Raw genomic sequence first — 27,279 nt, 5'->3', positions numbered from 1 at the left:
GGAACAGCTGGCTTCAGCCTCTACTAAACTAATAGAAGGTGGGGAGGGAAGGAAGGCATGGATAGGTTTGAAGAAATCAGTTTCCAGATCTTCATTCAAAGGCCATCACTGTACCCCCACCCTGCCCCCACCTAAAATTGCCTAACACCACGCCTAACGTATATTCGCTTTCCTTCCCACCTCTCCTTTCGCAATCTCAACAACAACTACAAAAAGGACACACCTGGTGTTACAGTCTAGGTTATAAAAACTTCTCAGGCAGCAAAGAAAGGTACAGTTTGAAATATTGGAATTGGTGTTGAAAAAGTGAATGTCTAAAATTCCTTTTACACGTATGGTGGTTTCTAGGTCTTTTGCTTTCAACAAAATTAGAGGAAGACTAATTCGGAAGATATTCAAAGAATTAACATTGCTAAAATGAAATTCCTTCCATTCACATCTACCTAGTTAATGTGAACTCAGTTTCTCGGTACCTAGGAATCGTGTTGAAATAGAATTGTTGCTGAACCCTGCCTCATCCTCATGGAGTTCTCATAGATTGGGAAAATCAAGGGAAAGCTCCTTGATGTTAACTAAACAGAGGGGGCAGGGGGCAGGGAGCCCATCCAGGCAGACCAAGTAGCATGTGCTGAAACCTGCTAGTGAAAAGGCTCTTGGCATAATTTCAAAATTTAAAGAAGGTACCACAGCTGGACTATAGAAAACAAGGTGTGTGGTAGGAACAGGACCACATCAGTGCTGATTCTATTTTTTATTGTAAAGATCGTAGGAGGCTGTTGAAGAGTTTTAAGCAGGGAGATCCAATTTTCATTTTAGAAATAATTCCTCTGGAATTCAGCAAGTAGTAGGATACAAGATTAACATTCAGAAATTGGTTGCATTTCTATACACTAACAATGAAATATTAGAAAATGAATATAAAAATATAATACCTTTTAAAATTGCACACAAAAAGTTAAATACCTAGGAATAAACCTAAGGAGGTGAAAGACATATGCTGAGAACTATAAAACATTAATCAAGGACATTAAAGAGGATTCAAAGAAATGGAAAGATATTCCATGCTCCTGGTTCAGAAGAAGTAATATTGTAAAAATGGCCATACTACCCAAAGCCATCTACAGAGTCAGTGCAATCCCTATCAAGTTACCCATGACATTTTTCTCAGAACTGGAACCGTAAAAGACCCAGAATTGCCAAAGCAATCCTGAGGGAAAAAAGCCAAGCAGGAGGCATAACTCTCCCAGACTTGTGATACTGGTACCAAAACAGACATACAGACCACTGGAACAGAATAGAGAACCCAGAAATAAACCCAGACACCTATGGTCAATTAATCTTCGACAAAGGAGGCAAGAATATAAAATGGGAAAAAGTGTCTTCAGCAAGTGGCCCTGGGAAAACTGGACAGCTGCATGTAGATCAATGAAACTAGAACACACTCTCACAGCATGCCCAAAAATAAACTCAAAATGGCTTAAACACTTAAATATAAGACAAGACACCATAAAACTCCTAGAAGAGAACATAGGCAAAACATTCTCTGATATCAGCCATACAAATGTTTTCTTAGGTTAGTCTCCCAAGGCAATAGAAATAAAAACAAAAGTAAACCAAGGAGCCCTAATCAAACTTACAAGCTTTTGCATAGCAAAGGAAAGCATTAAAAAAAAAAAAGACAACCCATGGAATGAGAGAAAATGGTTGCAAACAATGCAATCGACAAAGGCTTAATATCCAGAATATGCAAACAACTTATATAACTCAACAGCAAAAAAAAAAAAAAAAAAAACCCAATTGAAAAATGGGCAGAAGACCTGAATAGATAGTTCTCCAAAGAAGGCATATGGATGGCTAACAGGCCAATGAAAAAATGCTCACCATCACTAATTATTAGAGAAATGCAAATCAAAACTACAATGAGGTACCACCTCACATCAGTCAGAATGGCCATCATTAATAATAAGTCTACAAATAACAAATAGTGGAAAGGGTGTAGAGAAAAGGGAACTCTCCTACACTGTTGGTGGGAATGTAAACTGGTATAACCACTGTGGAAAGTAGTATGGAGGTACCTCAGGAAACTAAATATAGAGCTACCATATCACCCAGCAGTCCCACTCCTGGGTATATATATCCAGACAAAACATTCATTCAAAAAGATACATGCCTACCTGCGTTCATTGCAGCACTATCCACAATAGCCAAGACATAGAAACAACCTAAATGTCCATCAACAGATGAATGGATTAAGTTGTGGTATATATGTACAATGGAATACTACTCAGCCATAAAAAAGAACAAAATAATGCCATTTGCAGCAACATGGATGGAACTAGAGACTCTCATGCTAAGTGAAGTCAGTCAGAAAGAGAAGGACAAATACCATATATCACTTATATCTGGAATCTAATATAGGGCACATATGAACCAATCTACAGAAAAGAAACAAACTTATGAACATGGAGAACAGACTTGTGGTTGCCAAGGGGAAGGGAGTGGGATGGACTGGGAGTTTGGGGTTGGCAGATGCAAACTATTGCATTTGGAGTGGAAAGCAATGAGATCCTGCTGTATAGCACCAGGAACTATATCTAGTCACTTGTGATGGAATATGATGGATATAATATGAGAAAAAATGTATTTTATATGCATAACTGGGTCACTTTGCTGTACAGCAGGAATTGACAGAACATTGTAAATCGACTATAATAAAAAAATTTTTTAAAAGAAGTAATTCCTCTGGAGAATAGATTAGAGGGGGACAAGAGCAGATATAAGGAGACCAGTTAAAAGACTATTATTGCAGTAATACAGAGGAGAGATGATGGAACTCTGAACTAGAGGGATGCATGTCAAATGGAAAGAAGTGAATAGATTGAACAGAAGAGTAAGTTAGTCGACCTTGGTAATGGATTGACAGTGGGAGCTGAGGGAGAAGCAAGTATTCAAGATGACTCTAAGCTTTAGGTTTCCACAGGCAGATGGACAAAGATGCTACCCACTGAGACAAGGAATACTGGGAAAATTCCAGGTTTGGAGAGGAGTCATATCTTTAGGGAAAAAGAAAACATTCAACTTATATATTCATTGTCTTTTCCTCGGAGCATAGCAAAGGGATATTGGGATATAGAAAAACAAGTTACGTAAGAAGTTTCCCAGTAGCTTTCCAAATTACAGGAGGAATTACAGAGCAATGATACTATGACTGTGATTCCCAGAAAGCCCTCAGTTCTAGGCAGTTGGGTTGTAATTCTCATTTACTGTTCTTTGCCAGCCATACTGCATTGTCTGAGCACCTACAGCAGGCAGGGCAAGTGCGAATCACCTCACCCCTCTGGTACTCTCCAAGCAGCTCTTTGGCTTAAGAGTGTGGGCAGTAGCAGCTTTTGAGTGCCGCAGGCAAATCGCTTTGTATCAGCGGGCCTCAGTTTGCTCACGCTTTGCTTAGCTAGTACTACCAAAAGCATGCTTGACTACATGATCCCCAAGATCCCACCCAGCTCTGAAAGTCTAATATTCCACGCATTCTTTTTTTTTTGTCTTTTTGCCGTTTCTTGGGCCGCTCCCGCGGCATATGGAGGTTCCCAGGCTAGGGGTCTAATCGGAGCTGTAGCCCCCAGCCTATGCCAGAGCCACAGCAACGCGGGATCCGAGCCACGTCTGCGACCTACACCACAGCTCACGGCAATGCCGAATGGTTAACCCACTGAGCAAGGCCAGGGATTGAACCCGCAACCTCATGGTTCCTAGTCAGATTCGTTTAACCACTGCGCCACGGCGGGAACTCCAACACGCATTCATTTTATATATTTGTTCACTCGCTTAGCAAATGTTTGTTAAGTGCCTCCTATGGGCAGATCACTGTATGACAGTGACATAGTGGCAGGTAAGACGAGGCCCCTTCCTGGAGCTGGCTTTCCACAAGGCTGCCTATAATAAATAAGTAAATACTCACTTTAGCACAGTTTGTTTAACAGGTACAGCTGTGATAGAGCTATGGGGAGAGGAGGCTGTGTCAGAGAACAGGGAGAGAGGGTAACATTCAGCCAGCCAGAGCAGACAGGAGAGTAGAAGGGACCACAAGAAGGGGTCTTGTGATCATCATGTTCTAAAGCAGCCCAGTGACTGTGGCTCGATCTTTTGTATGACGGCTGACTACACAGAAACATGGACTGAGTAAAAGTGTAAAACTACATCCCCGACTTAATGTTTTTCAGAAAGCCCAAAAAGGGCTTGAGTCTCCCCTAAAAGTCTCCTTAAAGAAGCCCTTCTTTTGGGACTTCCTGTTTATGTCTTAGCAGGTTACAAACCCGACTAGGAACCATGAGGATGCGTGTTCCATCCCTGGCCTCGTTCAGTGGGTTAAGGATCCGTTGTTGCCGTGAGCTGGGGTGTAGGTCACGCAGCTCAGATCCCACGTTGCTGTGACTGTGGTGTAGGCCGGCAGCTGCAGCCCTTACTCAGTCCCTAGCCTGGGAACGTCCATATGCGACAGGTGCAGCCCCAAAAAGCAAAAACAAAAACAAAAAAGCCCTTCTCTCTTCCATCTTCTGTGATCCTAGTGAAGGTGTGTATATTCTCCTTTTAACTGGTTGTCATAAAAACAGGAATTATTTTATGTAAAATATATTTTTTCAATAATATACTTCCCTTTGCTTTTTTTTTTTTTTTTTGTCTTTTTAGGGCCACACCAGTGGCACATGGAGGTTCCCAGGCTAGGGGTCCAATCAGAGCTACAGCTGCCAGCCTACGCGACAGCCACAGCAACGCAGGATCTGAGCTGTGTCTGCAACCTACACCACAGCTCATGGCAACGCCGGATCCTTAACCCACTGAGCAAGGCTGGGGATCAAACACACAACCTCATGGATACTCATCAGGTTCATTACCTCTTAGCCACGATGGGAACTCCTCTATTACCTTTAATACAGCTTCATTTTCTTGCTTATTTGTCCTATTAAAAGCATTATAGGAGTTCCCCCATGGCTCAGCAGGTTAAGGATCCTGCTTTGTCACTGCTGTGGCTTAGGTCACTGCTGTGGCTTAGGTTTGATCCCAGGCCCAGGAACTTCCACATTCCACGGCTATGGCCAAAAAATAAAATTTTATTTTATTTATTTATTTATTTTTGTCTTTTTAGGGCCATGCCCGCAGCATGTGGAGGTTCCCAGGCTAGGGGTCTAATCGGAGCTGTAGCTGCCGGCCTACACCACAGCCACAGCAGTGCCAGATCCAAGCTGCATCTGTGACCTACACCAGAGCTCACGGCGATGCCAGATCCTTAGCCCACTGAGCAAGGCCAGGGATCAAACCCACAACCTCGTGGTTCCTAGTTGGACTCCTTTCTGCTGCACCATGCCGGGAATTCCCAAAATAAAATTTTAAAAAGCATTTTATTACCATTCAGGATATACCTGTATGATCTCTGCTTTTTGGACCTCCGGCAATGTATCCAACAATGTTAGGTCCATCCTCCAAAGGTGATAACTCCCATGATAGCTTTATTTTCCCATTTATAACATCTCACTTATAATTATTTTTCTATTGATTGGGTCTCCCCTAGTTGAAGGTGATAAAAACCAAACTTAAAATAGCTTAGATAGTAGGGGGAAGACTTAAATAAACAAGGAAAGGCCAGGAGTTTACCCCACGGTGGGGTGCGTTCAGGAGTAGATACCCAGTCTAAGCTGGGCTAAGCCTTTCCCTGGAATTTGGGGACTTAGGAGCAGAGGAAAATGTGTCCGTTCCTTTCTGCATAGAAATGTTTAAAGACAAAATAATAAATATTAACTCTAGTTGGTTTGAGGTGTACTTTCCCTAGCCATGAGAGACACTGTCTGTATTGTGCACTGCTGTGCCTGGCAGAGTTTCTGCGATATAACACATTCACTGTGATACTGGTTGAGTACATTAATTTATTAATTTCAAGGGTGGAGCCCACATTGTACTGTCATATCCCTTATGTAATTAATTTGACTTACACAGTCCTTTACACCATTTTTCCAGGAACACCTCTCTTGCTAACCACACATACTGATTGAATGTGCAAGGTGGAAATGAAACTTTAACATTACAGTTGAATGTTGGCACTAGAAACATTTGATAAATCAGTTTTTTTACATTGCTTGCCTACCACTCCTGAGACTTATACAGGGTCTAGATTATAAATTCTCAAATATTCTCATGAAACTTTCTAACAGAATGTTGTTTTCCAATGAAGAAGAAAATTCAGAGTCCCCCTACCCCTAATCATCTCAAATTCAGGATGAGTTCTCACCAAGGGAGCTTGTTAAAAATACAGATCTGGGCTCTCTTCTAGACTTCCTGTGACTAAATCCAAAGAGTGAGTTTAAAAGGCAATATTATTTAAAAGGTCTCTTTGTGATTTTAGAATCAGCCAGGCCTGGTGCAAAAATATGTTTATGAAAGCTTGCATTATAATGGTGAATAGTTGGAAAACAAAAAATAATCTATTCCATAAAATAGTATTCGGGCATTAAGTATATAGGGCTTCCACTTCTGGCCAAGGTGGCATAACAAGGGACAAAGTTACCCTCTTACCTGAAACAACCAAAAGTGAAAGGACAGTTTTCAAGACATTGGACATCAGGCAGCAAAGGACAGGGATCCCAAAGAAACAGAAAGCAAGTAAGGCGAACCCTATGATTGCCCTGCCTTACCGACATGAGAGAGTCTCCAGGCCACAGTACAGTGAGGGAGACAGAGCTGAGAGTCTGGGGAGACCAAAGCAACTAAAGTTTATAGGACAGAAAGTACTGAGAATGAGAGTTTCACAGAGAGAAGTCTAGAGATCAATAGAAGGTCTTCGTCAAGTATTCATCTGCACACTTATGAGAGGAACCTATCAACCAAGGAAGGCCCATCCAAATGGATTAGAGGAAACAGAGCCTGTTCCCACCACCCAGACAAGAAAAAGCAGTTCATGGGGCATTGTTTTCTTGCCTTAGTAATGAGGAATAATTAGCCCTAAACAGAGAATTGCTCCAGACTTGCCTTAAAAAATCATGAAAGCAAGACCCAAATGATCAAACTATTTCCAAGTAACTGAAGTACATCCCAAGAAAAGCTTAAGATTACTTACAGGAATAAGGAAAATGTCTAGCATACAATAAGATAAAATCTATAGCATCTGGAATCTAATCAAACATTACTAAGCATGTAAAGTGGCAGGAAAATGTGAACTATAATGTAGAGAATAATCAATCAAAACTGACAAAGCTATTATTAGAATTAGCAGAAAAACTATACTGGGATTAATGGCACATTAGACATTTCCGAAGACTAGATTAGTGAGCTTGAAAACATACCAATAGAAAGTATCCAAAACAAAACATAGAAAGAAAAAAATTTAAAAAATGAAGACTATCACTGAGTTGTGGGATAACTTCAGGCAGCCTAATATGTGGCTAATTAGAGTCAATGAAAAAAAGAAGAGAGTGGAGAAGAGACAGGAAATATATTTGAAGAAATAATGGCTGAAAATATTCTAAACTTGCTGAAAATTGTAAAGCTGCAGATGCAAGAACTGCGGTGAACCCCAAGCACAAGAAACATGAAGAAGAGAACACCAAAGTACATCATGATCAGGCTGCTTAGAACCTGTGATAAACAGAAGATCTTAAAAACAGAGATAAAAAAGAAATCTTAAAAATTTAAAAAAAGATCTTACACACAGGGGAACAAAGATAAGGATGATAGATTTCTTAACAGAAACAGTGTATTTAAAAGGAACAATGTCTTTAAAGTACTGAAAGGAAAAAAAAAAAAAAAAGCCTTGCATCTGAGAATTCTAAACCCAGCAAAAGTATCTATCAAAAAATAAAGGCAAAATAAAAACATTTTCAGACATACCAAAACTGAAAGAATCAATTCAGTGAGTGAATGGATAGACAAAATAGTATATCATACAATGGAATATGGAATATGCCACAAGAACAAAGAATGAGCTATTGTTATGTGCAGTGGCATGGCTGAATCTCACACTCTTGGGGGAAGCAACAATAGAGTACACACTGTACAAGTTCATTGATAGCGCAAACTAATCTATAGACAGTGAAAGCATACCAGTAGTTGCTTGGAGATATTGGGGGTAGGGGAGCAGGGCATGCAGGGATGGGAGTAGATTATCAGTGGGCATGAGGAAGCTTTTGGGGGTGATGGATATATTCACTATCCTGATTGTGGTGATGGTTTCACACATGAATAAATTGTACACTTTACATAAGCGTATGTCAATTACATATCCATTTTAAAAGCTTTTTAAATCATTAGCAACATGGAAAATAATTATAGGATTTAAAATCATTATATAAAATGTATGTATACTATTATAGCAATCAAAATACTAAAATTAATATTTCTGTCATGGTATAGTGGCAGTTTTCCCCTCCATTTTCCATATCTTCTGTAATGTTTTCCTAACTTTTGTAATTAAGATAATCTACAGCAAAATCATAACACAAAAAGAAGTGCCCTCTCATAGTAATTCTATTTTTGCTTCAATTTTTACAGGGAATCACATTAAAAATGAATGAGCTAAATCACTGTATTGTTGCAAGAATCATGCATGGAGGCATGATTCATAGGCAAGGTAAGTTCCATATATAATTCTTTCCTCTCTTAACTTTTTTTCTTGTAGCCTAGTGAAGAAAGTGTTTTATGCTCCATGTAAAAGATGATTTTATTTTTTTGTTTTTTATTTTTTTGGTCTTTTTGCCTTTTCTAGGGCTGCTCCCGCAGCATATGGAGGTTCCCAGGCTAGGGGTCTAATCGGAGCCGTAGCCACCGGCCTACGCCAGAGCCACGGCAACTCGGGATCCGAGCCACGTCTGCGACCTACACCACAGCACATAGCAATGCCAGATCCTTAACCCACTGAGCAAGGCCAGGAATCGAATCTGCAACCTCATGGTTCCTAGTCAGATTCGTTAACCACTGCACCACGATGGGAACTCCTAAAAGATCATTTTAATTTATGGTTTATATAAATGATCTATTTAAGTTCTCTCTCCTTGGTTTTAATCACGGCTGGCCTCCATTTGTTTTTATTCATCTGAACATGCACCAATCTTCAGGTAATAGAGGGAAGGTATATTACAGTTCTGTTGCCAGAGCATCTCTAAATCACTGTTTAGATTCTGAGTTATATGGGCGATAAAGCAAAGTATCATATTGGACCCCAGGATATATGGAAGACATCTATACTGGGATGTAAGAGAGATAGAGAGATAGATAGATAGATGCAAAGTTAAATGACAATTCAAGAATTGCTCTCATTCAGGAATGAGTTATACTATTTATAAATTAGGTAATTAGTGTTTGATAAATAACAATATAAAAATTAAATGGGATATCACTTATATTCGGAGTCTAATATAAGGCTTTCCACAGAAAAGAGAATCATGGACTTGGAGAACAGACTTGTGGCTGCCAAGGGGGAGGGGGAGAGAGTGGGATGGTTGGGGAGCTTGGGGTTAATAAATACAAACTGTTACCTTTGGAATGGGTTAGCAATGAGATCCTGCTGTATAGCACTGGGAACTCTGTCTCGTCACTTATGATGGACCATGATAATGTGAGAAAATAGAATGTGTACATGTATGGGTAACTGGGTCACTGTGCTGTACAGTAGGAAAAAATTGTATTGGGGAAATAACTATTAAAAAAAATTAAATGGTCCTGGAGTTCCCTTGTGGTGCAGTGGGTTAAGGATCTAGCATTGTCATTGCTATGGCTCGGATTTGATCCCTGACCCAGGAACTTTCACATAACTGCAGGTGCAGCCAAAGTAAATAAATAAATAAAATTAAAAATAGAAAATAAGAAAATAAATATCCTAAGGAAAGAAATTAAGTGGTGAAATAATGGTAAAAGATACCAAATCTGTGATTAACTTCTTAATACCTGCTACAGTAAGTGCAGTCATTCTGAGAAGGGGATTCACTAAGAACTAAAGTAGACAAAGAATGATTTTTTGAGAAAGTGAAACTTTTGTTAACTCTCAGATGGGCAGGATTTGGACATGTGGGTTTAAGCTCCTCTCTGAAAGAATAAAGAACTGAGTTCTACGCATTGGTATGTAGAACCTGATCCAAAAATGTTTCTCCTCTCCGAAAATTAGACTTCCTTCTTTGGAGATCATGTTGTTTTTGTATTTAATACCTATTTCCTTAACTCTGGGAAACAAGAGGTAACACCATAAACCTTTTAGTGCCTTCCTGTCCTCTTTAGAGATGACTGCTATGCACGCAGATGGTGTCTGGCATTACTGCTGCCTTCAGAGGAGTCTGTAGGTTTTGTGAGTGGATAGCATTCACACAGGAGGATGTTTGATTTAGATTCAAGTTTGAATTTTTTGTTTATTATTTTTACTAATTTACTCTAAATTAAGTAAACTCACAACATCATTATTTCCTCAATATCTTTTTCTTATATTGCTGCACTGGCTAAGACCTACTGTCTTTAGTAAAAGTGGTATAGTGGACATCCTTGTGCTATTCTTTATAAAAGGTAGATTTCTGAAGTTCTCTTGTGGTCCAGTGTTATCACTGAAGCAGCTTTTATTGCTGCCATAGTGCAGGTTCAATCCCTAGCCCGGAAACTTCTATGTGCTGTAGGCATGGCCAAAAAAATAATAATTTTTAAAAGATAGGAGTTCCCGTCGTGGCGCAGTGGTTAACGAATCCGACTAGGAACCATGAGGTTGCAGGTTCGGTCCCTGCCCTTGCTCAGTGGGTTAACGATCTGGCCTTGCCGTGAGCTGTGGTGTAGGTTGCAGACGCGGCTCGGATCCCGCGTTGCTGTGGCTCTGGCGTAGGCTGGTGGCTACAGCTCCGATTAGACCCCTAGCCTGGGAACCTCCATATGCCGCGGGAGCGGCCCTAGAAATGGCAAAAAGACAAAAAAAAAAAAAAAAGATTTCCTAATGATAACCTCCCCTTGCATTTCTCAGATAAACCCAGCTTAGTCATTGTTTGTTACCTTTTTGTATGTACTGCCTGATTTTATGTACTGTTACTTTGTTTATGATTTTTGTGTTTAGATTATGCTTGAGACTCGCCTATGGTTAATTTTCCTTTCTTGTGTTTGTCTGATTTTAGTTTCAAAGTTACATTGGCCTCATAGAATGACCTATAGAATCTCTCTTCATGAGATCTCTGAAAGACTTTGTATAATATTAGAATGATTTGTACCTTGAAAGTTTAGTAGAACCTACCTATAAGACTATCGGGGCCTGGTGTTTTTTTGTTGGTTTTTTTCTTTAAGAAAGATTTTTGGGTTTGTTTTTACCACTGTTTCAGTTTCTTTAACACTCTTAGGGATATTCAGGCTTTCTATATCTTGAGTGAGTATTTATCAGATTGAGTAATTTATCTTGATAAATTACATTCTCCTGAAAATTTTTATTTTAAAATTATTGCCTTCAATGGACCCCTGCCAAAAATATGTCAGAACGAGCAGCAGGGCTGTGCTTCTCCGAGGGACCTGTACAGTGAATCTGAGAAGATGTTTCTGTGAGGTCTTGAGAACTGTCATATCAACATGGGAAATACACAGGTTTTGTGTTAAGACATTGTGTTCAGTAGTTAAGCATTTCTTTCAAGCCTCACCATACTGCTTTCACTTAGGCACTCCCATTCTTTTGGAAGGCATAGGGATGCGCAGACAATATGCGGAAGCCACATCAAAGATGGTAGTGATCATGGCCAAGGGGCATTTCAGATTATGTGAATGAATAAAAGCTCCTTTTCAAACAAAATAAAATAAAATAACTGCAGTAAGCTTTTTCTTAGTGTTCTTTTTCATTTTCTGCCATCTCTATAATTATGTACCCGTGTTTATTCCTAATATCATTTATTTGTGTCTTGTCTTTTTTCTCTTGATCAACTTACCAGAGGTTCATTCAGAAACACACTCTGGCTTCTATTAATTCTCTCTATTGTATATTTATTTTCTATTTCCTGATTTTATGACCTAATTTTTTTTTATGACCTAATTTTTATTTTCTCCTTCCTTCTACTTTCTGTTGATTTTATCTAACTTTCAAAATTAGATGCTTAGTTCATTTATTCTAGTCTTTGTTCATCTGTAATATATGCATTTAAGATTTAACTCTACCTCTACATGCTATTTTACCTGTATCCCACCCGTTTTGATATGAAGCATTTTTATTGTAATTCAGGTCTAAGTATTTTTAAATTTGTATTATCATATTTTTCACTGACCCACAAGTTATTTAGAAATGTTTTTATGCACCACATTTAAGAGGATTTCCTATATATCTTTTTACATTTTACTTTTAACTTAATTACATTGGGGTCAGAGAATGTAATCTGTATGGCACCATTTCTTTGAGGTTTGTTGAAACTTACTTGATGACATAGCACTTTAATCATTTTTGGTCCATGTGTAATTAAGAAGAATGTTTGTTCTTTAATTGCTACATGCACAGTTCTCTACATGATGATTGCTTGAGGTTAATTTTTTTTGTTCAAATATTCTATATCTTGTCTAATTTTTTGTCTGTTTGACCTATCGATATTTGTTGAAATATCCCTATTATCATGGTAGAGTCTTTCAGTCTCTACCTATAGATCTCTCAGTTTTGGCTTTATATATTGAAAGCTGTTTTATTAGAAGCATAGAAGTACCTGGTAATCGTGTCTGCCCTTCATTATACTTTCTACTTAAAACCTATTTTATATTAACGTATTTCTATCTTTTTTTGTCTTTTGTCTTTTTAGGGCCACCCCACAGCATATGGAGGTTCCCAGGCTAGGGGTCTAATCGAGCTGTAGCCACAGGCCTACACCACAGCTCACAGCAACACCAGATCATTAACCCACTGAGTGAGGCCAGAGATCGAACCCACAACCTCATGGTTCCTAGTCGGATTCTTTAACCACTGAGCCATGATGAAAACTCCATGTTTATCGTGATGGTTTCTATTATCTTGCTTTTTTGTTTATATTTATTTCATGTTTTAATTGATTTTCTTCTTAATTCTTATTCCATTCTCCCCCTCCCCAGTTGCTTAGAATTTCAGCCCTCTATTTCTATTTTCTAGATGTTTGCCTTGAACTTTTATCACACGTATTTAACTTGACATATACTAAAGTGAAACAGTATCTTAATCCCACCTGCATATAATACAAAGACATTGGAATATCACCTTAAATCTCATTCTTGACTTACATATTATTCTTGCTCAGCATTTTCATTCTTCCTGTTTTATATCCACAAATTTGAAATTACTCTTAAAATAAATGACCATTTTTATCTGGATTTACATAAATGTTTTTTATTTTATTTACTCATCATCCCTTTATGCATCACATGAAGGGAGCATTTTCCTTCTTCCTAAAGTACTTCCTTAAAAGTTCCTTTAGTGATAGTCTCTTGTTGATAAACTCCCCCAGGTGGTGTTTATCTGCAAATATTTTATTTCTACCTCACTCTCGATTACTTTTGCACAGTTTTAGCTTAATGGTTACCATTCTGTTGTCTTTTGGCATCTGTTGTTTGTTAGTGAGAAGTCTAATGTCACTGTGGTTGTCCTTGTTTTATAGTTGATCTGCCCTTTATCCTTGGATTTTTTAGGGTCATTGTCTTTGATCTTCTGTAGTTTCACTACCCTTCTTCCCAGCATGGATTTATTTTTATTTTTTATTTATTTATTTATTTATTTATTTTCTTTTTGTCTTTTAGGGTCGCACCAGCACGGCATATGGAGGTTCCCAGGCTAAGAGTCGAATCAGAGATGTAGCCTCTGGCCTACGCCAGAGCCACAGAAACGCTGCATCTGAGCCACGTCTGCTACCTACACCACAGCTCTCAACAATGCCAGATGCTTAACCCACTGAGCGAGGCCAGGGATCGAACCCGCACCCTCGTGGATGCTAGTCGGGTTAACCACTGAGGCACGATGGGAACTCCTGATTTCTTTTTCTTTATCCTATTCAGGATACATTATTCTTCCTGGATCTGTGTAATCATGTTTTCATCAGTTCAAGAAAATTTGCAACCGTATTTCTTCAACTATTGCCTCTTCTCTATTCTCCCTCTTCTCTCCTTCTGAGCTCTAGGTAGATATACATTAGCCATTCCATCCATATCTCTTAATATCTTTATGTCTTGTTTCCTATTTTCTTTATCTCTTTATTCCTCTGACCTGCATTCTAGATAATTTATTTGGGTGTAACTTCTAGTTCACTGAAACTCACTTCAGTCACATCGGAACTCTTGTTCAACTCATCCATTCATTGGTTTATACCAATTACATTTTTCTTTTCTAGAAGTACTAGTCACTTGTTCATATTTCTATCTATAGATCTATCTCTTCATACCTGATAATCTCTTGTTGTATGCTCATCATTACGACTGGGTCCCTTTTTTTCCTAATATTTAACATATAGCTATTTTATACAGGCATACCTTGGCAATATTACAGGTTTGGTTTCAGACCACCACAATAAAGCAAGTCACACAAATCTTTTTGTTTCCCACTGCATATAAAAGTTATGTCTGCATTATGCTGTCATCTGTTAACATGCAATAGCATTGTGTCTTAAAAATTGTGCATACTTTAAAAACATTTTATTGCTAAAAAATGCTAACCAGCATCTGAGCCTTCAGCAAAGACTGCTGATGAATCAGGGTGGTGGTTGCTGAAGTTTGGGTGGCTGTGGCAATTTCTTAGAAGACGACAACAATGAAGTTTCCCTCATTAATTGACTCACAAATGATTTCTCTGTAGCATGTAGTCCTCTTTGATAGCACTTTACTCACAGTAGAACCTCCTTAAAAATGAGAGTCTGTCCTCAAACGCTGCCATTCCTTTATCAACTAAGTTATGTAACATTCTAAATCCTTTGTTGCTGTTTCAACAATCAAGTTTGCCATCTTATATGAGCCCAGTTCTTGAGACCCCCAAAACAATTACAATAGTAACATTAAAGGTCACTCATCAAAGATCACCATAACAAACGTAATAATAGTGAAAAAGTTTGAAATATTAATGAGTATTACCAAAATGTGATGCAGAGACATGAAGTGTGCAAATACTGGTGGGAAAATTGTGCAGGTAGACTTGCTCAACACGGGCTTGCCACAAACATTCCATTTGTTTCAAAAAAATGCATTATCTTTAAGGCTCATTAAAGCAAGGCACAAGAAAATGAGGTATTCTTATATGCTCTATTTGACCATTCCAATGTGTATCCTCCTTGAGGATCTAAATCTGTCTTTTCTCTTTCTGATGACTTGCAGGGTAGTTTGCTTTATTGCATGTTTGGTGATCTTTGTAAGCTTATTGCTCATTCAAATCCGTCTAAGTCCTGTGGTCTTGAACTGGGAATGCTTTCCTCCAGAAAGGGTTTGTTCCTTGTTCTCCCAGATGCTGCAGAGTGCCAGTGATCTGGGTCTTGGCTTCCTACAAAATCCTAGGCTCAGCTTTTCTAACTTGCTTTTGGCCCAAGGTTAAAAATCCAGCGAGCAGCTGGCATTGCTGCTATGGCATTTACCTCTCCCATTATTTCATTCCGCCCTTAGTTTGTCACCACCCCAGATCCAGCTCACAAGGTTCTTTACTGCCCAGGGGCGAGTGGGGATGCAAGTGGGAAGTATTCCTGGGGATCTACATTCCTTTTGTAAGACCAGTAACACTTCAAGAGATGTGCCTCAGACAGGATATAGTTGTGAGAAATTCTAGAGTGCCTAGTCAGTTGTATTGGAGGCAAAAGTCCCCCAATTTTTATTTTGTTTTATTATTTATTATGTTTTATTAGCTCATGTTAATTTTTAAACATGAGTAGAGAGAACAGTGCAGTGAGTTCAAGTAAAGTGGAAAGAATAGTGCAGCGATCACCCACATACCTATAACCCAGGTAGAATTATTGTTAAATTCATGGCCCCACTGGTTTCATCTGTATTTGCTCTACTGCCCACCACCCTGGATTACCTTGGAGCAAATGCCAGGTGTCTTATTTTATTTAGCATTTTATATATATATATGTATATATATATATCTTAAATATATCATGAGCTTTCCATGATGAAGTCAAGGTCAGTAAGTAAACATGTGCACAATTGATTAATAAGGAATTAAAATTTTACATAACAGTACCTAACCATTGGTTCTCAGTCACTTTTTCTCATTGAGGTATTACAGGACTCTGAAATGCCTACCAAATAATTAAAAGATTACAGTATGTCTAATGTAAGTTTAGTGTTACATAGGTATTATCATATCACAGTTCTTTGAAAATCAACAGTCTTTGTATCATATTTGGTAGATAATAATGGTAATAATAACAGCAAACATTTAAATGGCACTGACTGTGTCAAGAACATTTCTAAGCCCTCTGCGTGTATTAAACTCATTTAATACTCACAGTCCTATGAGATAAGTACTGTTTTCATCTCCATTTTACAATGTGAAAACCAAGACATGGAGAGTTTCAGGAAGTTACCCAAAATCTTAAAGCTAACAAGTGATAAAGCAGAGAGAGATATGAACCCGGACAGGCTGCATCTAGAAGATGTACTTTTTTTTTTTTTTTTTGGTCTTTTCATCTTTTCTAGGGCCACACCCGCAGCATACGGAGGTTCCCAGGCTAGGGGTCCAGTTGACGCTATAGCTGATAGCCTACGCCACAGCCACAGCAACGTGGGATCCGAGCTGCTCTGCGACCTACACCATAGCTCACGGCAATGCCGGATCCTGAACCCACTGAGCGAGGCCAGGGATCAAACCCGCAACCTCATGGTTCCTAGTCGGATTCATTAACCACTGTGCCACGACGGGAACTCCTAGAAGATGTACTTTTAAACCATTATGTACACACTGCCTCTCTCCAAAAAATAAACAGATTTTTCAGAGCCTTCTTTCAAAACTGTGTGTTCCATAAGTAGATATACCTCTTTTGGTGAGTTTACTGTGTAAGCCTAACTTGTACTTGGTTCTTATTGGCCTCCAATATTTAGCTTAAGGCTAAAAGTTACATTACTGCCTTTGGATTTGATTATTATAAAAGTATATATCATTGCATGTTTATAATTTTGTATAATTCCTTAGGAACACTTCATGTCGGAGATGAAATTCGAGAAATCAACGGCATCAGTGTGGCTAACCAAACAGTGGAACAGCTGCAAAAAATGCTTGTGAGTAAATGAAAGTTTCTTTTCCTAAGATTACTTTCAGTTCCTTAACTTGTTTATTAATGCACAAATAAAGGGTTATCAGAGTATCTCTGGTAGCATCATTTGTGTGGACTTGAACTTAAACAACATTCATGCAAACTGACAACTAGGAAAATGTTTACATGCAGCACAGTTTAGAAACATGTTGTCCATCTTTAGCAGCGTGGGCTTGGACGTTCTCCTTTCAATCCTTTGTCTCGGCTTTCTTATCCAGCAAATGCTTAAAGAAAACCTTTCTACTTGTGCCTTCTTGTGAATTAGTTTCCCACTGACCTCAACTGTGCTGACATCAGCAATGTCAGAAACGTCTCTCCTGTTTAGCTGAGTCATAGCCAGCTGTATTGGATTTCTCCTACAGCACACAGGGAAGAAAAGGCCTGGTAAACCAGGCAGTTTTTGACATAGATATCCAAAATCTGCTTTCAAATTAGGCTGTGGATTGAGGGGGAGATGGGGCAGAATGACAGGCCCTGCCAAGCAGCGAGAGATGTTTTGGACTTCTGCTCCTGGGCCACCTTCGCACCACAGTGTAGTAGCCTCCCCGTGTTATGAATATCTATTAAAGGTGACATAAGCACCACAGACTCACTAGAGTAATAAATAAAGCCAAGATTATGAAATAAATGGAAATTTTTTGGAGTAGACCATCATAAAGTAGCCTGCCAAATACAGAGTTGTTGTTGGTTTTTTGTTTGTTTGTTTGTTTTGTCTGTTTAAGGGCCGCACCCTCGGCATCTGGAGGTTCCCAGGCCAGGGGTCGAATCGGAGCTACAGCCGCCAGCCTACACCACAGCAACACGGGATCTGAGCCGCGTCTGCGACCTACACCACGGCTCACAGGAACGCCGGATCCTGAACCCACTGAGCGAGGCCAGGGATCGAACCCTCAACCTCATGGTTCCAAGTCGGATTTGTTTCCGCTGCGCCACGACGGAATCTCCCCCAAACATAGTTTTTATTTAACTACTTGTTCTGCCATCCAGTTCAATTCGTAGTCACTTTTAAAAGGCATCTCACCTAGAGATTTCTTTATTCATGCCTGTGAGAGGTAACCGTTGGAGGTCTGTTATAGCATTGCCACACGAGCAAGGCCACCAGCCCTGACTTGGCAGGGCTTTGCCCAGGAGCGACTTCCACCGTCCCTGGGAGCAGTCCCTGCTCTTGGAACTCAGGTTCGTTTTAGGCCCGTGCGCTCTCAGCTGGCTTGCATTAATTGCATCCACACATTTTCCGTGGTTCCTGACATGTTTTTGTGCGCAGCACTTGTTTGTTAAGAGAGCTCTCTCATTTCTTCCTCCAGCGGGAAATGCGGGGGAGTATCACCTTCAAGATCGTGCCGAGTTACCGCACTCAGTCATCGTCCTGTGAGGTAATAGCTCTAACGAAACACCCCGTCTCCTCTGGGTTCTTAACTAACTGTCTGCTGATGGCTGAATGTTTTGGCTTTCTGGGAAATTGTTTCTGCCTGTGCTGTTGATCACTGCACACCAATTTTACAACAAAGATAACGGAACAGAGTAGGTCCCATCCACCTACTCAGCCCTGCTTCCACGGGGATCTCCTCAGCACTTTAACTTACTGCAGGCTGGAATTGAAGCAAACTATAGAGAAGCTCAAAATAATGACAGAGGCTTAATAAAGAACAAATAGAGTCTCTGGGGGGGGGGAAAAAGAGATCATCATTGCAATAAAATTTCCAGGAAGTATATTCACTTCCCTTGTTAAGAAATCATATAGATAGTTCTTCTTTCCAAGAATCTGAGAAGTGGTCTATTTCTGTTAAGATAGAGTTGTTCAAATAACTGTGACAGGTCTCTAGATAGATGTGGAGTCTGCGAGGAATTGATAATTGACTTTATTAGAGAAAGAGAGGCTTTTGCATCCTTCTGTGAAATTGTTTAAATTTAGAATGTTATCTGATTTGTAAACAAGTAAGTTTTCTAGAGTAATATAAACCCAAAGTTCCTTTCTTACAGTAGGCTTATCCTATAGAAATTGTAGCTTCTCCAACCTGTATTATTCAGTTTGATATTGGTTATTAAGTGAGATTTAAAAAATTGTTATTTCTATATTTAGAAATATGAACGAGCATAAATGGTGTCATCTGTTGGTCATTGCACATTCAGTTTGAATATTATTTTCTGAAGCTTGTTCTTTCATGTGCATCTTCTAAGCATGTGTACATCAATATTAAGTACACATTTCCTCCAGCTGAGATTGGGAGGCAACTTATTGGAACTCATGTAGAAAATTGAATTTGTACTTAGGAGAAGTTGAGGGAGAAATTATAATGTTTCTTCTGGTCTCTAGTAGTGATAGAAATTTCACAAGAAAAATCACCTATTGAAGATATGTATAAGAATTTGTAGCTATGTCAAGTATATTTTTAGTGAGCCATGACAATTGGGGTTTCTATTATATCAGGTCTTGAGCTCCTCTTGGTGGCTTTGTATGGAACTTCAATTAAAACTGTATTTCAAACAAAATACAGAACTACTTTTGCTCCAGGATTCATAGTTTTGAAATGTGTTACCTAGAACACAGACCTTGCTGGAAAAGAGAGACTGACATGCACATATTTTATGTAAAGCATTTTGATTTCCTGAAAAATCGCAGGTGGCTGGCGTACCATTTCTCATGTTGGTAGAAATTTAGTAAATACGATTGACTTGTGTGTTTTGGGCTAACTAACCAGAAGATAGTACCAGTTATTTTTAAAAGTTTCTGTTGTATTTTTAAGAGATTGAACTAGTTTTGAGGTGGGACCAGGATTACACATGTGAATTCCATGCTTTTAAGTGAGAAGAGCCCCCTCTTACTGTCTTTACTTCTAAATAGTAGGAAAAAAAATGGTACTCCCCTTTGGCCCTGCCCCCAACCTGTTTGACTCGCCTGTGCGCTGCAGAATTCAAGCCTGTGGCTGGACTCTTCCCAGCTACAACAAGAATTCCCAAAGAAAGGCTCTCTGACCACCTACGTTGGCATCCCTCTGGCCCTTGGTAAAAGAGAGGACCCCTGCCCCCCACCCTGGCCCCACTGACGTGAGTCTCTAGAGATCATTCAGCTCACTAACATCTGAAAATACTCATCTAGGGGATGTCATCCATTATCTAAAGGCTAACAGGTCCCAGAACTTTTCTTTAAATCTTCTAGAAAAAGCAAGACATGCACATTTCTGTAGTTTCAAAGAACTCTATTAAACAGTAAAGTTGATGTGGACAATAAGGGAATGGAGCCTGGAAAGGATAGTGGCTGTGGCTGCTGGGATCTTTGCCAGAAGTGTACTATTTTTAGAGGCTCATGATTATTGTTTTAATTAATCTACTAAAATAAATTAAAGAACAAAGGTTTCTTCTCTAGTATCTATCTATCTTTTACCCTTATTAGCAGTACCTCTCCTAGAAAGATTCTAAGGTGATTACAACATAAGACGTCTTTTTTTGAGGTTCACTTCACTTCAAATTGTATCATTGCATTGTCGGTAATTTTTGACAACCGAGCTTCCTAAGAATGATTAAATTCTTTTCAAACCTAATTTTGAATAAAAATTAGGCAGCTAGAATCTTCAGCGCAATAATCGTATAGTAATATTTGTCATTTTACAGTTCTTGATAGGGTTTTAATATCAAGTCACTCTTCAGGGTCTCCTTTAAAGAAAGCAAAGGTTATAGAATGTTAGGAAAGAAAATGACTAATGAATGACGTGGCCATCACTTACAATGTGTGAATCTTCAAACTGCAAACATTTTTTTCATTCTTCTGTGAAATCATGCAAGTAAGTCAGTATGGCACCTTTATAGCTAAAACCTCAAAGGAAATGGTTGTCAGACTGTGGTTGTAACTGTTGATGTGAATATCTCTGTTTCTGTACCGGTGTTGTGTGTTAATGAACCTTGTGTCTTATTTCAGAGAGATTCCCCCTCCACTTCCAGACAGTCCCCAGCTAATGGTCATAGCAGCACTAACAATTCTGTTTCGGTAAGAATTCTAGCTCCACACAGCAAAGTGTGACAATTTTGTTGGTGCCACCTGCCATGAGTGTTCTAGTTACATGTGTTCAGTGGAAATATGTCTTCTGCCGATACACAAGGCTACTACAGCTACAATGCAGTTTACTCCTGGAAAATCTTTTTCAACGTTTTCTTCTCATTCAAAATCCCTTTCATTAGTGAAATTTAAAGAAATACAGTTCAAGACTGCTTTGGTCCTTCTCAAAATATTTCTGTGTCACCCAACTACTGTATATGACTTTGCTCAAAGTTATGCAAAGGATGTAAATGGAAATTTGTTGAAGTTTCTAACTTCTTTTTTAATTTGAGAAAGATGAAGAAATGTAAGGATTTTGCAGAGGAGGCATTTGGGTACTCTCGGGCTTTGTAGTTGTCTATTCTGAGTGATATCAGCAACATGTTTTAGTTTCCGCTATCTAAGTTTACGAATTGGTGTGCCCTCTGTTATTGTGGTACGTGCACATATTTTTGTGAATTATAAGCCTTGCCTGGATATGAAAAGCAAAAGGAACTGGCTTCAAACTGCACTTAAGCCACGCTGTTATCACATCTTTAACACAAAGTACTTTATATTTTGACTTGAACTTGAAATTTTACTCCGTTTTTCAAAACTATCCATTTTGGAAGGTAAAAAGAATTGTTTTAATTTATTTAAACAAATGGAAGCTCTTACAGGTGCAGGCGTGTGATATTTGGGGGTAACCAAATCTCGAAGTTGCTGATATTGCTGTTAAAAATATTAAAAGTTCTAATAATGCAGCAGTATCACTTTTTTCCTGACTATTAGTTTGCCCTTTAAAAATATATCAACATTTTTAACAGGTAAAATTTTAAATAATTTAGAGATCACCTCAAATGAAATGATATAAGTAAGAGAAATTATGGAAGAAAATTTCCTATGACTTTTATTTACAACTTCAAAATAGGCTACCAAAGGAATTCATTTATAACAGTTTAACATTTAATAACTCTAAGATGTGAAAATCCATACAACCATTAAATTTTTCAAAATCTAAATGGTTGCAGTGACTAAGTTGAAAAGGGCAACAGCTCTTTTGAGTTTGGGGTTTTTTGTTTTTTTTTAAGTAGGCTATTTCACTCGCAGTGGCTTTTGTGTTGAAGATGCTGAGTTGTTTCTCAAGAACACACTTTCTCTCTGCTTAAACTTACCTGCTTTCTTCAGCTTGCTGCTAAATGGCCTGGGTTTGATTTTTTTTTTTTTTGATAACTCAACATTTCTGAGAAATGGAATAATGTATATTATCTCTTTACAACTGAAATCTAGCTCATTTTTTAACCATATTGTAACAGAACACACAAATTACCTTGTATTCTTTGAAAAGTAAATGAAAATTTTTCTCCTGGGTTGGCTTTATTCTACAGGACTTGCCATCAACTACCCAACCAAAAGGACGACAGGTGAATAGATATCCTCTCTAGAAACTTCTCTAAACTGAGCTGCTAATAGCCAATCCTTTATTAACCCTTTCCATCCCATAATGTTTGCATTTTGGACCATAACATTTGAGCATTGAGAGCTTGTACCATTTCATTTTAACACATTACACATGACTAATTCTCTATAAAGATTTTTTCCTAACATCTTTGTAGCTGTGATGGTTATTGTAATTTCAACCTGATCATTTTGTGTTGATGGTTAAGGATTCAGCCTTTGAGGATCTTATAGGCCTGCCTCTGAGGTGGAGAAAAATCTTTTAAGGTTACAAAATTCTTAGAATTCTAAGAAGAATAACTAAAAAATAGACATACCAGTGAACATTTTAAAGCAATAATTATCGGAAGCTTGAAGGCTTTTTCTTACTTTGTATCTGCATGTGTATTTTTAAAAGCCATATACAGTGAAAAATAAGAACAGAAAAATCCTGGCTTTATGCCCTTAATCAAACATCAAGAGTTAAGTAAGTGCTGCCTAACACTAGCAAGTAACTTTCAATTTGCTGGCACTTTGAGTATGGATTTTAGGGGCAAATGCAGAGACTTGTTAATTTTATAGGCCAGACTTCTGAAAAGAAACAAACAGAATAATCATACCATAGTCGCAAAGCCTTCGGGTTGGTTTTACAGTGACTTAAACATTAATATTCAAATTTAATTTCAAGAGGTAGAATTTTATGGGATTTTTCTTGAAATGCGCTCTCAAAAAAGAATCAGGTTTGGAGTTAAGACTTGCATAAACTAGTACCTGATAGAAGTCACCCATAAATTATACAACACTTACTGTCTAGCACCTTGTTTTAAAGCACTTAGAAATCTAGTAATTCATAAAGTGCTGCCGCATGACAACCCTTTGTGTGCTGTTTCCTTTATATTTGCTAGTTATATTTACATATCATTAAACGCAGAGCCCTGAACTATGCATATCTTGAAGCTCTGTACAGATTTCGAGTGTTACATTGGCAAAGCCAGGATTCAAACTCATTTTTCTTTAAGAAGAGTGAAATTCATAAAGTCTAAGTCCTGTTTAAAAATAAAACTTTTTAAATGCTTTAAAAAACTGTTTGAATTACATTTAGGTTTATCAGCAGTGTGTAGACACACTGCCAGTTGTCATGCAGGCATTTTACAGCAGGATACCCAGGGAGTTCTTGCTGGTTTTGTATCATGTGCTGCTTCGGGGTTAAAACGTACCCTGAATGCTTGTGGTTATGGCTTAAGGGCTGCCACGTGATCGTGACAACTTATCCGTAACATCAACTGAATATATGCAGATTTTACAATGGTAAGCATACTTCTCTATAAGTATAACCCTATTCTCTTATAGTAAAAGCAGAAATTAAGTCTTTATTCTTAGTAATCAAGTATCTTCAGCATTCCCTCCAATTAAAGACAGTAAAGATTCGAAACTGTACACATCAAAGGTAGTACATTGTTTCTAGTGGTAGCAGTTTTTTGTGTTGTATTTCCATGCATCATATTTGCTTTCACCATCTAATGTCCTGTTTGTATTGTAGTGAGTGTTAGTGTGTGGTTATTAAGTTAGAGCTGTTTTCTTTCATATCACCATGGCATTCTTTCTTACAAACTCCTGTTTTATAGATCTATGTAAGAGCACAATTTGAATATGATCCAGCCAAGGACGACCTCATCCCCTGCAAAGAAGCTGGCATTCGATTCAGAGTTGGTGACATTATCCAGATTATTAGTAAGGATGATCACAACTGGTGGCAGGGTAAACTGGAAAACTCCAAAAATGGAACTGCAGGTCTCATTCCTTCGCCAGAACTTCAGGAATGGTATGTTTTTGTTGGTTTGGTTTGGTTTACAATAAAAAAGAAGTCTGGCCATCCATTTTTCAACTTTATATTTTGTTTCATAGGGTAAAATCTATTCCTTGCTCTGTTAGGCAAACCCAAATTCTAAATTGTCGGCACGAAGTGAGCTCCTGCTCATAGCGTTGGCTCTTCGTTTCACACATAAGAAGAGGAAGGTCTATAAAGAGGCTGTGTGACTAGCTGGGGCTCACAGTCACATCATGGCCTCTTAGAGCCCTCTACTCCTATATGTTGTTTCCATCCTTTTAGAATTGCATTTTTTTTTAATGTACCCTCTCCTTTCCCCTCCACATGCTCTCACGACCCCCATTCCACATTCCACCATTACAAATCCCAAATGCCAGGATTCGTTGTCACTCGGGGTATTTAAAGAGAAAATGTGTTTCACTATCAGGAAGGAAAGACAATCAGAAGCTTCGTTCTCTGGAGTTCCCGTCGTGGCGCAGTGGTTAACGAATCCGACTAGGAACCATGAGGTTGCGGGTTCGGTCCCTGCCCTTGCTCAGTGGATTAAGGATCCGGCGTTGCCGTGAGCTGTGGTGTAGGTTGCAGACACGGCTCGGATCCCGCGTTGCTGTGGCTCTGGCGTAGGCCAGTGGCTATAGCTCCGATTCGACCCCTAGCCTGGGAACCTCCATATGCTGTGGGAGTGGCCCAAAGAAATAGCAAAAAGACAAAAAAAAAAAAAAAAAGAAGCTTCGTTCTCTACCTTGCCAGCTCTTTAAAAATGTGTATCTGGAGTTCTTGCTATGGTGCAAGAGGTTAAGAATTTGATTGCAGCAGCTCAGGTCACTGTGGAGGTGCAGATTCGATCCTGGCCCAACACAGTGGGTTAAGGGAGCTGGCATTGCCACAGCTGTGGTGTAGGTTACAGCTGCAGCTTGGATTCAGTCCCTGGCCAGAGAACTTCCATTTGCCGTGGATGCAGCCTAAAAAAATAAATTAAATTAAAATGTATATCTGTTAAAAAGTTTAAGCTTTGAAAGCAGATTAACGTCAGTTTTTTGTTTTTTTGTTTTGTCTTTTCTAGGGCAGCACCCGCGGCATATGGAGGTTCCCAGGCTAGGGGTCGAATCAGAGCTGTAGTCGCTGACCTACGCCACAGCTACAGCAATGGGTGATCTGAGCCGCGTCTGTGACCTACACCACAGCTGGCGGCAACGCCAGATCCTTAACCCACTGAGCAAGGCCAGGGATCAAACCCGCAACTTCATGGTTCCTAGTCGGATTCCTTAACCACTGAGCCACGACAGGAAGTGGCTATCTAAAGTCAGTTTTCAGACATGTTTTTAACTGAGAGGAGTCATGGATTACTGTGTATTATCGTAAAATCTATTTCTGCTATTATTATTACAATTTGCTATTTTTTTAAAAAAATAAATGTTGCTAGTTTTGCCTTTGTCAGTATTTGGGCAATACATCTAGTGCAAAAGTGCAAAAGAGATAACTTTATGTCCAAGTTTTATTTCGCTTGACAAAAAATCACAGCCATTAGGCATTGTGCCATTCCTCCTGAAATACTTGAACCTAGCTAAAAGAGAACAAAGGCATCAAGTTCATAGATATTTATAACTGTTTTTCAGCCTTTCTTTTTTCACTAAAGGGGGTCCCTTTTGCTTGATCACTTCTTTCAGCTATCCCATGTTTCCCAAAAATTTTCTTAAATTTAGAATGTTGGAACTGTAAGAACTTCAGATGCCATCATTTTACCCAAGGAAAACATAGGCCCAAGCAGAGGAAATCACAGTGATTTCTTAAGTCATTTTGATGGCAATGTTATTATGTTATTAAGGATATTTACGTTTTACAAAATGTGTTCTCGATGTTGCCGTATATTAATGAGCATTTGTTGCAAATATGTAGACCCAAGACCTCTTTATCATTTGTATAAATCATGTCTCACCAATACCTAGAACTCTGAGTCCACTAGAGGAAGCCTGAGAAATGGCAGTGGAAAAAGCAGATTTGTTTCCTGTTTCCTAGTAGACTGTGTTATTTGGAACAATCTTCCTGCTAAAAAAAATGAAAAGTGTCACAGAAAATATGTTTTTGAAAATTACCTTAAAAGCATTGAGTAGCTACAAAGGTATTGGGAAACTCAGTAGCCAATTTTTTATTTTTATTTTTATTTATTTATTTATTTTTGTCTTTTGGCCTTGTAGGGCCACACCGGCAGCATATGGAGGTTCGCAGGCTAGGGTCTAATCGGAGCTGTAGCCACCAGCCTACACCACAGCCACAGCAACGCCAGATCCAAGCTGCGTCTGCAGCCTACACCAACAGCTCACAGCAGCGCCAGATCCTGAACCCACTGAGCGAGGCCAGGGATCGAACCGGCAACCTCATGGTTCCTGGTTGGATTCGTTTCCACTGTGTCATGATGGGAACACCAGTAGGCAGTTTTTATATGAAGGCCATTAATCAGAACAGTAAAAATTAGGGTACCAAATTGGCCCATTTTGCCAAGAGGGCATTTCTGTTACTAAAAACCTCTGCCAGAGGACCAAGGTTGAGACCGAATAAGGCTCTCTACAAGTAGCAGAATCTGTTGGGCGATCGATCCATCCCACATTGTCAGGACTGCAAAAGGCTTTTCCCCCAGGTTAAGAGCAAACATAAGCATGCCCTTACTGCCCCTCAACACCAGGGGACTGTAGGGAAGGCTGTCAGTAAGCAGAGCAAAAGGAGAACAGAGTTCCCCTGAGAAAACCGTGGCCACCAATTGGATAGATTTATACCCATTTGCACCCAGG

General features: G+C 39.0%; 1 protein-coding gene across 9 annotated transcripts in view; it reads left to right on the top strand.

The window, feature by feature from the left end:
* Positions 1-27,279, top strand: part of CASK (calcium/calmodulin dependent serine protein kinase) — a 372,729-nt gene that overhangs the window by 317,256 nt on the left and 28,194 nt on the right. For 3 of the 9 annotated variants that reach the window (XM_047765518.1, XM_047765517.1, XM_047765526.1), the window contains exons 15-20: positions 8,536-8,614; positions 17,099-17,184; positions 18,524-18,592; positions 21,133-21,201; positions 22,617-22,652; positions 24,291-24,487. In XM_047765518.1, coding sequence (XP_047621474.1) covers positions 8,536-8,614; positions 17,099-17,184; positions 18,524-18,592; positions 21,133-21,201; positions 22,617-22,652; positions 24,291-24,487 — 536 coding nt within the window. The remainder of the gene's footprint in view (positions 1-8,535; positions 8,615-17,098; positions 17,185-18,523; positions 18,593-21,132; positions 21,202-22,616; positions 22,653-24,290; positions 24,488-27,279) is intronic. The other 6 variants (XM_047765523.1, XM_047765521.1, XM_047765520.1 and 3 more) reach the window with 3 other exon arrangements.

The sequence above is a fragment of the Phacochoerus africanus genome, chromosome X (genome assembly GCF_016906955.1).
Source record: "Phacochoerus africanus isolate WHEZ1 chromosome X, ROS_Pafr_v1, whole genome shotgun sequence".
Lineage (NCBI taxonomy): Eukaryota > Metazoa > Chordata > Mammalia > Artiodactyla > Suidae > Phacochoerus > Phacochoerus africanus.
Note: the sequence above shows the minus strand (reverse complement) of the source record. Positions and strands in the feature narration are given on the sequence as shown.